This window comes from Panicum virgatum, chromosome 2N (assembly GCF_016808335.1).
Source record: "Panicum virgatum strain AP13 chromosome 2N, P.virgatum_v5, whole genome shotgun sequence".
Taxonomy (NCBI): Eukaryota; Viridiplantae; Streptophyta; class Magnoliopsida; order Poales; family Poaceae; genus Panicum; species Panicum virgatum.
Window position 1 is genome coordinate 64,231,600 of NC_053146.1, and position 13,725 is coordinate 64,245,324.

The window sequence follows — 13,725 nt, forward strand, 5'->3', positions numbered from 1 at the left end:
TATTCGCATGCATTTGCGAGCTTGAATGGTACTAGTTGTAAATTGGTGGATTATAGTTCATTATTTGTGGATAGTTGACTAGTTCTGTATTGTAGTACTGCTACTATACTTTCTAGTGCTTGTGCAAGTTTTAATAATGTACATCGATATATTATTGTGAGCTTGTGCTATCAATTTTATATGCTTATTATCATTGTATATTCTTTATAAATTTCTAGCTGTGGCTGATGAATGATGATTTTATAATTGGTTTGAGGAATTGAGAGCACAATCAAAGAATAGATGCATTCTAAATATAGAAGATATTGCTCAGATCTCACTTGAAAAATGAATGATTCGTTTGCAGTTTTGTCTGCTATATATAGTACAAAAGTATTTATGCAACTAGATAAGTCTAACGTACTCTAAACAAGCTTGATGCTACTTTCCAGAGGATCGAGAGTGTCTAGCATGTAAACTAAGAAAAACTATTTGTTATTTTAGTATTTATATTAGGAGCCTCATTTCTCGATTTTGCCCCAGGCCACCAATTTCTCAGGACCGGCCCTGAATCCATTTATAGTACATGAAGCTAGTTAGACCAAACTAGCCTATCAACGGACTAATTAAAATTAATATAAGAATAAGATCAATAATTAGAATTACGCTTTTTTTTCATCAATTAAGTATTCTAACACATACTCTAAAATATATTTATCATTATCTAGTTACAATATATTTCATTTTGCATCACACCTCCATATTTATTCGATATATATATTATGTTGATCTATTTGTTTTTGAATTGGTAGTCTTATCTCTTCTATCATACATGAATACATATTGACAAATATCGTGGGTAGTATTTTCGTACAAACAATAATATTAGTAATGATAGAAATAATAATTTAGATTTTTATATTGATGCACTTTGATATTCTATTATAATCATATAATTTAGATTCAGATTTAGGAGTAATTTAACTTCTAATAGTGATATAATTGAAGAATTTATATGAAAAATAAGGGGGTTATTTGTATTATAATGGCATAGGTGGGTAATTTTATAATAGCATAGGTGAGTAATTTAGATATATGATTAGAGGGTTAGTTTAGTCTATTTTCATAATGACAGAGGTGAGTAATTTATAAGGAAAGATAACAGATCTGATGGCTATTATAATTAGATTTGTTAGATTGATGGCTAAATGTTTCTGATTTTGTGAGAATTTATAGGATTTCTCTATTTAGAGTGCCCATCTAGAATCCTAGGTGGCTTCATGTGGAGACTTCAAAGGAACCTCCAATTAGTAATAGTAAGATTTCTCCCCCTCTTCATTTAGAGGCAGACATGTATATCAGGATTTGAACTTCTTACGTTGTGGCCAACAATTCTTACGTTGTGGCCAACAATAGTCTAGAAATTTTTAGATTTACATGGGGATGTTTTATTTTGATATGGTCATGCTTCTGGTAGTCACGACGAATCTTTTTCTTTCCTTGCCGCGAAGGCACGTGAACAAATTTTCTTGTTGCGTTGGTGTGCCTGAACGGGGGAGACGGCGCACTTGTGCTTGTGCAGACAGCTCAAGGCTTGGTCGTCCCGTGGGCTTACGGCCTGTCCTAGTTAGGCCTTGAGCTTGTTGTGACGAGATGGCGCGAATGGGCGGGCCACACTGTTATATGGGCCGTCGTGACCATCCGCTAGTGGCCTGCGGACGTCTGTGCAAGCAGTACAATGAAATCAGACTGTTAAATGCTGCAGAATATAACAGAATTTACTCGGTCTGAAGTTAGAAAAGCTTCCAGCCATAGCTCTTCTGTCATATAGAAGAAGTTCAGAAACTAGAGAATGATGCACCGTATGCTTGCAGATTGTTAAATGCAAGTTTTGTAGTCACTATGCACTTTACACTGAAGCTTCTGAATTTTTGTGGCGTACGAGTTGTGCACTAGACAAGGGTGGTGGTCGATTTATGTATGCATCTCAGCATCTGTGTTCATTGACTGCTCTTGACTGTATGCCCGTTTGGAGTGTTACATCGCTTAGTTGAAAGTTCGCATGATCTTCTCACTCAGGAATCAGGATGGTCATGCGACCTGTAAGCTTGAAATGCCATCCATTGCTGTTCAGTCCAAAATTGTAAGTCTATCTATTTATCAAGTGACCGTGCGTTCAAATCCCAGATGTTGCAGGGGTTCAGATGATACTCGAGGGAGTTTCAGGTTAGTTCAGAATTGATACTGTTGACCAACATGATGTGAGGTTGGTGTAGAACTGCGGCAGATCATTTGGTTCCCATATAATTTCGCCAGATCCCTGAAAAATGCCCTGCACTCCATGCCCAAGCTATGATACATTATCTTTTCATCGCTCATGAGCGAGGAGATGGCACGAGCTTGAACAGTCTGTGTCTCAGAAAACAGTTAGGTTAATAGAAGTAAAAATACAATTTGCAAGAAAAAGGAAAGACCATGTACACCAATGCTTGCTTCAGCGTCATGAGGAACTTGTACCTCGACGATTATGGTGACGTCAACGAATTGAACGATACCAGAATTTTTACAATGTCCACAATGAAGTTCCTGTGGGAAATGTCTATTCGATCACAAAATGAACTTGGATCTAACAAAATGTTCTTTGAACAGAATCAAACACGAAAAAGGTTAGGAAATTGATCTGAAGACTGAATTTAGAGATTGAAGCAGTACTGACTAGCATAAAATCGAAGACATCTCATACTCTTAGCACCATTTCTGCAACATCCCAAAGATGGCGAGTCTCTTGCTTTTGGCTGTGGAGCTGTAGAGGAGCTTCGAGCCTTCGACTCCGGTGAGTTCAGATCTCGAGATAGCGAGTGCCGACTGCCGAGTGGGCGTGTACATCCAACCTGTACGCAAATGAGATTGGAGGTTTATTCAGGGGGTTACACGCAAAAGTTTCGGACATTGGCTGCCCGCACGGATCGTGTCCCTCGGTCCTTGATCCGACGTCTGTCGTGCCCGGCAACGCGGTGCCATTCTTACAGGGGTCGGCCCGGCAGCATTACAATTGATCGCACACCGTTCTCCAGATCTAGGGTTGCTTACACTGCTCTTCTGCTCTAGTGGTTTCTCCGTCTCCCTCATCCATGGCTTCGGCGGCGGCGGCGACCCAAGTAAGCTCCCATCCCTTCCCATCCATGCCCGATTGGTTTAGGGCTGATGATTGGGGCGGGATCCCCCTCTCACGGGAACCAAAACCCGACCTCCTGAATCCTGCTTCCCCTCAGCGGCGGCTCGTCGTAGTCATCCCGTGGATTAATCCTATCCGATGGGGGGTGGGGGTTCGGGGCTGGGTTGGGTTGGGTTCAGCTGGATTAGCTTGTGATTTTGGCGCGCGATAAGGTGGCTAATCCCTGCTATAGCAGGTGGGAACGTACTTCCTACGGAACTATTACAACCTGCTGCAGCAGAACCCCGATGTAGTGCACCAGTTCTACAGCGAAGCAAGCACCATGGTCCGCGTCGACGACCTCGCCGGCACGAACACCACTGTCAGCAGCGTGATGGTAATCTACCATTTCTATTTTGTTCATCCTCACTGTATATGTTAGATTGCATATCATCTATCAGTGCCAGTAGATACTTCGGATTCGGATGATGCTCTGTCTGCTCTATCCGTGCATGCCCTGTTGTTGTAATGTACCACTGTGCATGGCGATTACTTTCTCTGCTCTACTTATGGCCTTATGCTGAGATGCGCCTGTTCTGTATTTATACCCCTTAGCGATTGGCACCTTATCTGTGTTTTCCCCCAATGAGGTTTGAGCTGCTTGCACGTGCCTTTTGCTTTCATGCATCGTACTAGCGTATTATTATGCATGGCACTTTGTTTGTCCACTTCACTTAGTTGATTTTGCTTGCGCAAGCCTTTGTTTCTATGCATTCCTAATGTAGTATTATGCATGCTGCTTTGTTTGTCTGCTTCGCGAAGTTTATTTTGCTTTTAATGCTCCTAAAGTTGGACACTAGCGTTGTCATGCCTAAAGTTGGATGAATGCATCCCCCATGTTGTTTGTCCGCTTCATTTCTCGTTGACGTTGCATTTAGTGCTTGTAAAGTTGAATGTAACTACTTGCTGTTTCATGTGTAGCCCGTGTGTTTCCTCTACTAACCTTAAATACACGCGTCTTCTGCAGGACATACACTCGCTCATTATGTCCTTGAATTTCACCCAAATCGAGATCAAGACAGCAAACTTTATCAACTCATGGGGTGATGGGGTGCTAGTTATGGTCTCTGGCCTTGTGCAGACCAAGGAGTACAGCCACCAGAGGAAATTTATCCAGATGTTCTTCCTTGCTCCACAGGAGAAGGGTTACTTTGTCCTCAACGATTACTTTCACTTCGTCGACCAAGAACAGGTGCAGCCTGCGCAAATGATTTCTCATGATGACTACGAGAACAATTTAGCCTCCAACACAGCTGTCGAAACTGGTATGGAACTTTAGTTATTTGGCTTATGAAGCATCATCAATAAGACTTCAAATTTCTTGTTGGACTCGTAACGTATTCAATCTCCTTCATTTGAACCATCTCTATTTTGCTAATGTTCCGTCCGGTATATGGTGTTGGGATATTTGCTTACCTGTGCATATGAAAGTTAATGCTATCCATATTTTCTTCTCTGAACTGCCAAATACGCTGCTTTTAGCAGCATGAATTTTGGTGGGCGCCATTAGTATTTGCATATGAATAGGTTTGATGGCAATGCTTATTTTCTAAGAGATGTTACTGGTGCGAACTTAAGTTAATAGTGCTGCTGAGCGGTGATGTTAAACCTGACAATTGTTCTGCCCACAGTTCCTGAGTACATTCATGAGGAAGAAACTCAAACAGCACAAATAACATCTGAAGGACATGATGTGGTCGACAATTATGCTTATTCTGAGCCACCTCAGCAAGTGGTATCATCTGACAACTGGGGGGAGGAACCTCTTCCTGAAGAACCACCTTCTTCCTTCTCAAATGAAATTGCAGTGGCACCAGAGGAGCCAGTGCAACCTCCTCCTGTGCCACCTCCTCATGTGGAGGAGCCTATTGGTGAACCAGTGAAGAAGACTTACGCTTCCATTGTATGTCACTTCTTACTTGCTAGACTATGTGAGTTATTCAATATCCATCTGATGGATCTTTAAAACTAAAATGGAAATGACTCCTGCAGCTAAAAACTGCAAAGGCTCCACCGGCATTCCCGGTAGCCCAGCAAGTCCCTGTGAGTAAGCCTTCTCACCCTTCAACAGAGTCGAACCAGGCCCAGCATTCAGTTATGGCTTCATCAACGGCAGGCGAGAAACCGAGATCTGATGTCTACGGTGAAGTTGCGGCCCATGATGATGAAGGTAATCCATTACTTTGTGCTAAACATCTGAATTTTGTTCATGATTTGGCTCTTATGCATTGTTTGCTGACACAAACCATTCTGCTTATTAAATTAGAGAGCAAATCTGTTTATGTTGGGAATGTGCCATCATCTGTAAGTGAGGCTGACCTCGAAAATGAGTTCAAAAAGTTTGGGCGGCTTATTCCTGATGGTGTTGCTATCAGAAGCCGAAAGGTTTGCTCTTAATGTTGTCTTTTTATTCGCCTCTTCCAATGGCATAAGTAGGTCTTTATTTGATTGATCTTGTGATGTAATCGGCAGGAGACTGGTGGCTATTACGCTTTTGTGGAATTTGAGGAGCTTAGTGGTGTACACAATGCGTTAAAGGTGATTGTTAACAGCAATGTGTTTCAAATTATTTTGTGCGTTTGTTACTTCACTTTCTTGTGTTTCTTGTCCTTTGAACAAAATCTATGTTTTCTTTGCTTGTACGGGACAAGTTCATTTTATCATTGTGGGCTTGTGCATGTGTGTTTTTAATCATGTCTCAGCTGCAGTTTATACTGAAACTCGGATTCTCCCATTTCAGGCTTCACCAATCGAAATAAATGGGCGGCAGATATATGTTGAGGAGAGGAAGCCTAACAGCGGAATAAGAGGTGGAAGTAAGTTGATTTCTTCTAATGATACTTATGCATTATTTGCATTTTGCTAGCACTCGCCAACTCTTACATCTCTTAATGTTAATGAAAACTCTGATGGTTACATGCTTTATACTTATACATTCCCAATTTCCCATGAAGTTGTCTGTGATGGCCTCATATTTGAGTGTTTTTATAAAGTAACATCATTACATTTGTAGCCTGAAAATATGCACCAAAATGTTATATTGAAGTCAATAAAGTCAAAATTGGTAGTGCCCTAGTTAGGGGTTTTCAATCACAGTTTTTTTTTTATCAAAATCAGCCAGACCGTCTGATCAATGCTCACGTCGTACAGTGTATGAATAGTAAAATAGTGGTATGTGTCACATTGTTAGGCTGCCCGCACTGGGGCTCTGCATCCCGCACGGTATGCGCCACGGAGGCTGCATGCAGTTTGATTTGCCCATTTTCCCGCTCCAGCGGCACACTGTAAAGTGCGCGCTATCTTGGCGTTCCCTTCCGGGCTCTCTATTCCGAGCGCAGTAGCGCGCGCTCTCCATCCGCCGATGTGGCGCGGGCCCGCCTCCCGGCGTGTGCTCCGCACCTCCTCTAGCCCAGCGCTGCCCGCCTCGCCGCGCGTCCGCCATGGCTGCCGCCCCTACTCGAGCTCGCCGCCGCCCGCGCATGGAGTAGGGGAGCAGGGACGCCGGCGCTGCCTGGATCCGGCCGGCGGCGCCTGGATCCGCGCCGGTCGTCCCCCGCCCCGCCACGACGCCGCATGCCGCGGGGCGCCCCGGCCACGCCGCCGCACGCCGCGGGCCGCTGCAGCTCGGCCGTGAGCTGGCGCGGCGAGGTGGTCGCCATGGCCCCGCGAGGAAGGGAGGGAGGCGCAGTGGAGAGGAGGGACGCCGCGCGGCAGGGGAGCAGGGGCCGCGAGGACAGCCGTCGCCACCCCGAGCCTGGGCTCGCCGCCGAGCTCGAGCTCGCGCAGGTGCCGCGGGCCCGCCGCCGCAGCCATGGGTCGCGCCGGGGCCGGATTTGGCCGCTGCTGCAGGGGAGGGGCCGGGGCCGCTCCTCGGGCGCTCGGCGCGCTGGCCGCCTGGAGCCACCCGCTCGCCACGCGGCCATGGGAGGGGGCGGAGGGTCAAGCCTGCGGCTCACCAGTGAGGAGGCGTGGCCGGACACGCCACGGGCGGCGCCGCCGCCATGGATCCGCCTCCGCGCCGCGAGGGAGGGAGAGAGGCTAGCGGCGGCGGGTCGACAGAGAGAGAGAGAGAGCAGGGGAGAGGGGGTGAGACGGACGAGGGGAAATAAAAGAAGGGGAGAAAAAAAGAAAAGGAAAAGAAAATGAGATGTTAGGTGGAGATGGTTGAATAAAATATGTGATAGTTGGGATAGAGTAGACATATAGAGAGTGAACGAGCGTAGCGAAACTGAATATAGAGAGAATCTCGATGACCAGGTAGGAATATTTCTTTTGGAGAGTGAATTTAGAGAGTGATGAGTGCGGAGAGCCTTATGCTCAAATGAACAGTAAAAAAGACATGGTTTGGCTGATATCGTTGTGTATGGATCCAGTGCTAGTGTATGCTTTTTGTTGCTCCTTTCAGAAGCATGGTGTTGACGATTGTACCGTACCATTGAACATTGAACGTGTTGTGCTAATGGTTTTTACATATTGGCATTGGCAGGGAGGGGCGGAAGAGGCCGTTTCGGCGGTGGAGGTCGGGGATATGCCAGAGGTGGAGGTGATGAGTACAATGGTGGCAACCGGGGTAGGTCAAACGGTTACGGGCGTGTTCCTCACCAAGAGAGGGGCATCCTTGGGAGCCATGCTCAAAGGAATTGAACTGGTGTAGCAAGAGCAAGCATAAGGTTTTGACCTGTCGTCAGAGGGAGAGAGATCCTGAACAAAGCAGCCTATATGCTGCTAGGTTGCATTTGGGATTTTGGGGCTTGTTTTGTCGATGAATGTGTGCGCGTCGACCTATGCGACATCCAACTTTTGCTAGACTGATGTTGCCTGTTGTTATTAAGAGCTGTTGTTCTGTTACCCTAGTTGCTATTGTTGCTTTCGCGTGACTATAGCGATGGTGTTTCGATATTCCTGCGGGGCGTTGAAGGTGGCCCGTTGTCATTGTTTATTTGCAGTCCAAGGCGCAACCAACCTCTCTTATCATGGTACGCATTTGGTGTTCTGGAACTTGAACGCAACTCCTGTGTAGATGCTTTGATCTGGTTATGGGTATCTCTGGTCCCGGGTACTGACAGTATTAGAGGATACGTTGCCTTTGGGGATGACTAGCGAGATGACTAAGGGCAAACATCTTGTGAGAGGCTGACAGCATCATTGGGTTTCATGTCATGGACACATGCCGTCCCTAGAAGTGCCATAAAACCGGACAGGTTGGGTCCTGGTTTCGGTGCCTTAGGGTCCAGCAATGTGACAGATGACACGAAGACGTTTGGGAGGGAGTATGAGGTAAAGTGGAGTGAGATTTGAGCAGTCTGCGCCTGCATCCATGCATAGAGTCATGCTCATGCAGATGTGCAGCAGGCATTGCATGCTCTGATGCGCAAAGGGAGAGAGGGTCTTGGGAAATCTTCATTAGGAGGAAGGCCGGGGTAGGGGCCGAGCCCAGCTTGTCCTCGCTCCGCCCCTGCGTCGGCACTCTGGCTCGACCATAAGTCGGCATGGTGTCACACTCTCTCGTACTTGGTCACTGGTCTCTCTGGCTCATGGATCCGGAGGCCGGCCCCCCACTCCGGGACAACGGTGATGTCTAGCCGGCCACAGGACACATGTTTCGTTTGTTTCGTAGCATTGGTTGCTGGTTGGCATGGGCGTGCCAGGCGCTGGTGTCCAAGTCCGAAGTCCAAGGTCCAAGCCAAACAGCCCAGTCCTTTTCCACTGCCACACTCCTATGTCGCGCGGCAGCGCAAGCCGGTCCATCATGCTGCTCGCCCAAGGACAGGCACGCTGTGCGACCGCTACATCTGCAGTGGCATCGGTCTCAGAACTCCCATTTGTTGGAAGCGACCCGGTGTCCTCATGCGAATCAATCCCGTATTCCTCTGCCAGAACAAACGCTAGCTAGCCGCCCCCCAAAAATCTTGGCCGCAGCTTTGCTCAGGTTCTCGTTCTTCTTCACGGCGCCACGCAACTCTCTGATCCAACAGTGCTAGCTGACCAGGGCTCGTTCCATGGCATCTTCCTTGGAAGCGTCTTCCTTCCCGGCCAGGGTGAAAAGTTTCCAGCTCTGGCGCGCGTACGTGGCTCGTTTCCTTGCAAGCATCTTCCTCATCAGAGGCCAGAGCCAGTGTACTTACTGATGGTACTTGAAGGTTGAAGGTTGGCTCTGGGGACGACGAGATTCAAACAATTCGTGAGAGTACCACGGGTTCCAGTTCGTAGGGACATGGCGTCCCTAGCTACCATAGCGTAATGGGGGCAGTGCGTGGCTGCGTAGAGAGCTCGATTACAGGCCGGGTTCTGATTAGGGTTATACTACCACTCCATAAGCACTTTTAGGCGCCTCGGGAATTGGAGCCAGCGGCTGCAAACAAGACCGTCGCAGCAGCCTTTCCATGTAGAGCAGCGCGAGATGCCAATGCCATGATGGACTTCTTTGTTTAAGCAACGCCCTGCAGCGAGCACACATCATCATAGTCATAGGCTCCCGTTCTTCAAGCTTTTCCCTGCGAAATTCTGTCTTATACGAGCTAGTGTCGCTTTGTCAGTCGCCACTTTGTTCTCTTTTCACCAACACTACTAAGCCTCTCGTGCGTGCCCTACAGATCTGTCTGTGCGTTTCACTCGATTGTTACACACCACGCCTTTTGTACCCGGCAAACCAAAAGGGCCTATGTGAGAAACGATGTGCACGTTGAGCATCTCGCTCTTTTGCTAAAGTCTACTGTACTCTGAAAGCTCGCAAGCTTCAGCGTCGTCGACTTCGTCAGATTCAGGCGCTGGAAAAGAAGGCAGCGGCAGCAGCGGCCGTCGCGTTCGTCCCTTGTGCTGGAAAGGGAAGCGCCCCATTAGGTGGCGGTTAGATGAGCTAATTTTTAAAAACTTCCAAACCGCTCCGGCGATCTGGACTCACCTAACCTCCCCATCAGAAAGGAACAAAGCATCCAGGATTTGCCGATCTGACCACGAAACAATTTGAAACGAGCCGGCCGGGCCGACGAGCATGCCGCGGCGCACATGAGCCGAGGCCGAGAGCACCGGGGCCGGGCGCTTCGAGGTCTCTGACACGCGGGCATCAGTGCCAGCGCCTCTGGACGCGTCGCGACGCTGGGTCGCAGCCTCGCAGGCGCTCCGCGCTCGTTTTCCTGGCGTGGAGGCCCCGGCGAGAGAGGAACGGATAGACGTCGCCGTCAGGGAACGGATTATGAGGCCTGCGGGGGCGCCGGTCGCCGTCGCGATCGCCGCAGCGGGCACGCGAATTCGGGCAGCGGAGAGAGATCGCCAGTGGCCGATGATCACGCGTCCGCCCAGCCACTGCCACTGCCAGCAACTGCAACCCACGACGACTCTGCACGCCGCGTCGCTGTACCGGTATCCACTGGGGATTAGGGATGAAAAGGACGAAAAAAAAATCTCATTTCTATTTTTGTTTCTATATTTGTTTTGATGGAAACGGGATCGGATTCGGAAAATACGGGTACGGAAACGGGATCGGATTACGCGGAAGTAGGAAACGAACCAATACACACATTGAGCCGGAAAGAATAATGCGATCAAATATTCTCGAGTATACATTAACAAAGTCACAAAATAATATACACGTACGAAGTTATTGGTCCAATATTCACTAGTATGCCATGTGTTAACATGTTAACATGCATACTTAGTGATTGGTATGATTTTGAACATATTAATTTTTAGACATATCTTATGTAGATTAAAAACAAAATAAATACGAGTCAATTCCATGTAAAAACGGGATTCCTCGGAAACGGACGGAGAAATCTCATTTCTACTTCCGTAAATACAAAAACAGGATCCCATAAATACGAAAACGGACAGACAAAAATAAAAAAAATAGAACGGATCGGAACGGGAATATTTCCGTCCATTTTCAACCCTACTAGGGATGCAATGCAGCAGGGGGAGGCCGAGGTAGCCGGTGCCGACCCTGCAGCGGCTGGGTCTCGCTTCGGGGGATCTCCGGCGCGGCCGCGTGCGTACGCGTACGCGACGACGGGGAGATCCGGACAACGCCCACGAACCACCACGGGCCGAGCACGGCGCTCTGGCTCTGCTCCAGCACCAGCAGGATGCTCGTTTCGCGCTCCACGGGCGCCTGCTCACGCCCGCCGCGTTGGATAGAGGCCAGCAGCTCGCCACCGGCACCACACCAAGCTTTTCCCAAACCCCATCCCGTGCCAGGGTCTCTGGTACTCTGGTGTGATCCTATGATAAGTCATAGCATCCATGGCACCTGGCCACCTGTGATTGGTATTAGTGCAGGCATGAGAAGGTTTTGTCCAGTTTAAAAAAGAACAGACTGCAAATGAGTATTTGGTATGATTAATTATGGATAAGTCGTTTTTATGTATTTCCTTGCATTGACCGGCAGGCAGCGCCACAACAAGTGGGCACGGGTGTAAACGTACATGGAAGTTGGATTTTTCAAAAGTTTACCCCTTCCGGACTGTTCTCCCAAGAAATGCTGATTTGCTAGAATTGCGTAATTTTAGCTTTTTTGGAAAAAGATGCGTAATTTTGGATCACAGGTCTTTTGGAGAAAGAAAAATGGAACAGAACAAGGATAGCTATCATGAAGTCAAATTCAGTTTGTACAACCGGAAGTTATGAGCAATTGCCAATTGCTATTGCTCGTTAATTCTTTTGCATAGCATTGCTCGCTAGCCGTGCTAGTCAGACTCGGAAAAATCTAAAAAAGTGGGGGGGAATGTTTCCTTGATCATACACAGCTCTACTAGTCTCCAAGGAAGTGAGGATCTTGACGCAACAATCAGCATCACTTCTTCTCCTTGATGATGGAGAGCTCTTCAAGCCAGTCCAGGATCCTGCTACGACGAACGCCCTGGCCGCTCTTCGCGCCGTCCTTCTTCCTGCGGCGCTTCGCCGCCTCCGGCAGGCACGCGGGATCGACGGCGTCGGGCGAGAACTTGCACCCGAGGCTGTCCCCGAGCAGCCCCACTAACCCAAGCTTCTTGTCAACGGCGGCGGTCACCTGCTCGAACCTCGCGCTCCTGCTGCCGCCGCCTCTCGATGCGGTGGCGGCGATCTTGGCCTCGGCGGGGCGCGGCGGCGGGTACACGTCCGGGGCGCCGACGACGCCGAGGCGAAACAGGCCCCACGCAGCGGGGGGCGGCGCGGACCCGGTGCTGCGGCGCGGCCGCGCCGAGCGCAGCTGCGGCGACGGGCTCGGATGCGCGTAGAACAGGCTGCTCGACAGCGAACGCCGCGGCGGCGGGGCGGGGGCGCCGCCGTGCTCGGAGGAGGCGCTCTTGGACGACTGGCTCCGGCTGACGCACCCGCTGCTGCTGCCGCTGGAGCTCGCGCTGCGGCTGCCGGACCGCGACACGAGGCCGACAGTGGACGCCGCCGACTCAGACCGCGGCAGCGTGACAACGCTGGCGCCATCGGCAGCCGCGGCCGAGGAGGGGCGAAGCGGGAGCAGCTTGCCTTGGCAGAACAGCTCGCCGGCCACGCACATGTCCGTCTCCGCGGCCTTGCCGGCCGGGACGAGGCCGCCGGACGACAAGATGCAGAACTCGAAGTCGTCCGCCGCGTCCGGAGTAGGGCCGCCGGCTTCCGCGCGAGACTGTGCCGCTGCGTCTGCCATGGTCGGATTCTTTCCTTCGTCCAAGGAGAATGGGGGAAGAAATGGTCAGGTTTTCGTTGTGCTGTGGCCTGTGGGTTTCTTTTTGGCTTATCTTGGAAGAATGGAAGAGGTGATGTGGTGGTCACGTTCGTCTCTGTTGCAGGGACCCTGAGAAGAGATGTCACTATATACACACACTTGGCAGCTATTAGTCAAACCTCAAAACTCCAAATGTTGATTTTGGCAAGCTTTAAATTGATACTATTTTATCAGATGTCTATTTTCGATGAAAGGAGAAAAATACAAGTATACTTAAAACGTCACCACGTCGTGATAAATTATGTTTGGCAACTAATTCATACCATACTAGAGGACATTGGAAATAGCCGTTTGTCATAAGACCATTCACAGTTTTAGCCATTTTTTACTTTCTTAGACCCTGTTTGATTTTCAAAAGTCTCTAGCCCCTCCAAAAAACCCTGAGTCTAAATAAAAGTCCCACCCTGTTTGTTTTCAATGATTGAAGTGACTAAACCTTATTAAATGGTGTGTTCAAAAGACATCTTTACCCCTTGTCCCTGCATGCATGTGCCCAGGCGCCCACCCCTTCTCCCTGCGCGTCATTTAATGAGGTAGAGGGTAGTAGGTGGAAACATAGGCCAAAAGTCTAAAAAAGCTCCTCAAGAGGATCTTCTCCAAAAAAAATCTTTACCCCCAAAGAAATCCCTAAAAGTCCCACCCTGTTTGGTTTAAAAGTCCATAAAGTCCCAGGGACTTCTACAAAAGTCCCTCAAACTAAACAGGGCCTTAGAATGAATGCTTCCCATTAGAAGCAAAATTTGAATGATAAAAAAGAGACACGTCAATATCGATCACCATTGACCGATTGATTTCTATACAAATGTGTACCGTAAGAAGAGTCGATCATAAAAAG

At 48.7% G+C, this 13,725-nt stretch overlaps 2 protein-coding genes across 3 annotated transcripts; one reads left to right on the forward strand and one right to left on the reverse strand.

The window, feature by feature from the left end:
• Positions 1-2,977: 2,977 nt before the first annotated feature.
• On the forward strand, positions 2,978-8,092 carry LOC120658552 (nuclear transport factor 2-like). Of its 2 annotated transcripts, none has more exons than XM_039936812.1 (9): positions 2,978-3,137; positions 3,387-3,530; positions 4,161-4,458; positions 4,825-5,096; positions 5,186-5,363; positions 5,460-5,578; positions 5,666-5,731; positions 5,934-6,009; positions 7,680-8,092. In XM_039936812.1, the coding sequence occupies exons 1-9, from the start codon at positions 3,111-3,113 to the stop codon at positions 7,835-7,837; spliced, it is 1,338 nt and encodes a 445-aa protein (XP_039792746.1). In that variant the 5' UTR covers positions 2,978-3,110; the 3' UTR covers positions 7,838-8,092. The 2 variants fall into 2 exon arrangements, with proteins under 2 accessions (XP_039792746.1, XP_039792747.1); XM_039936813.1 differs by having other exon boundaries at positions 2,997-3,137; positions 3,390-3,530.
• Positions 8,093-11,753: 3,661 nt separating this feature from the next.
• On the reverse strand, positions 11,754-13,027 carry LOC120658598 (zinc finger CCCH domain-containing protein 18-like). Its single transcript, XM_039936870.1, has one exon. The coding sequence runs from the start codon at positions 12,810-12,812 to the stop codon at positions 11,982-11,984; it is 831 nt and encodes a 276-aa protein (XP_039792804.1). The 5' UTR covers positions 12,813-13,027; the 3' UTR covers positions 11,754-11,981.
• Positions 13,028-13,725: the final 698 nt, after the last annotated feature.

Coding starts and splice junctions, on each gene's coding strand:
- LOC120658598 (XM_039936870.1), bottom strand. CDS start 12,812: ATGGCAGACGCAGCGGCACAGTCTCGCGCGGAAGCCGGCGGCCCTACT.
- LOC120658552 (XM_039936812.1), top strand. CDS start 3,111: ATGGCTTCGGCGGCGGCGGCGACCCAA. Junction 5,097..5,185: donor AGAAGACTTACGCTTCCATT/GTATGTCACTTC, acceptor TGACTCCTGCAG/CTAAAAACTGCAAAGGCTCC. Junction 5,579..5,665: donor TTGCTATCAGAAGCCGAAAG/GTTTGCTCTTAA, acceptor TGTAATCGGCAG/GAGACTGGTGGCTATTACGC.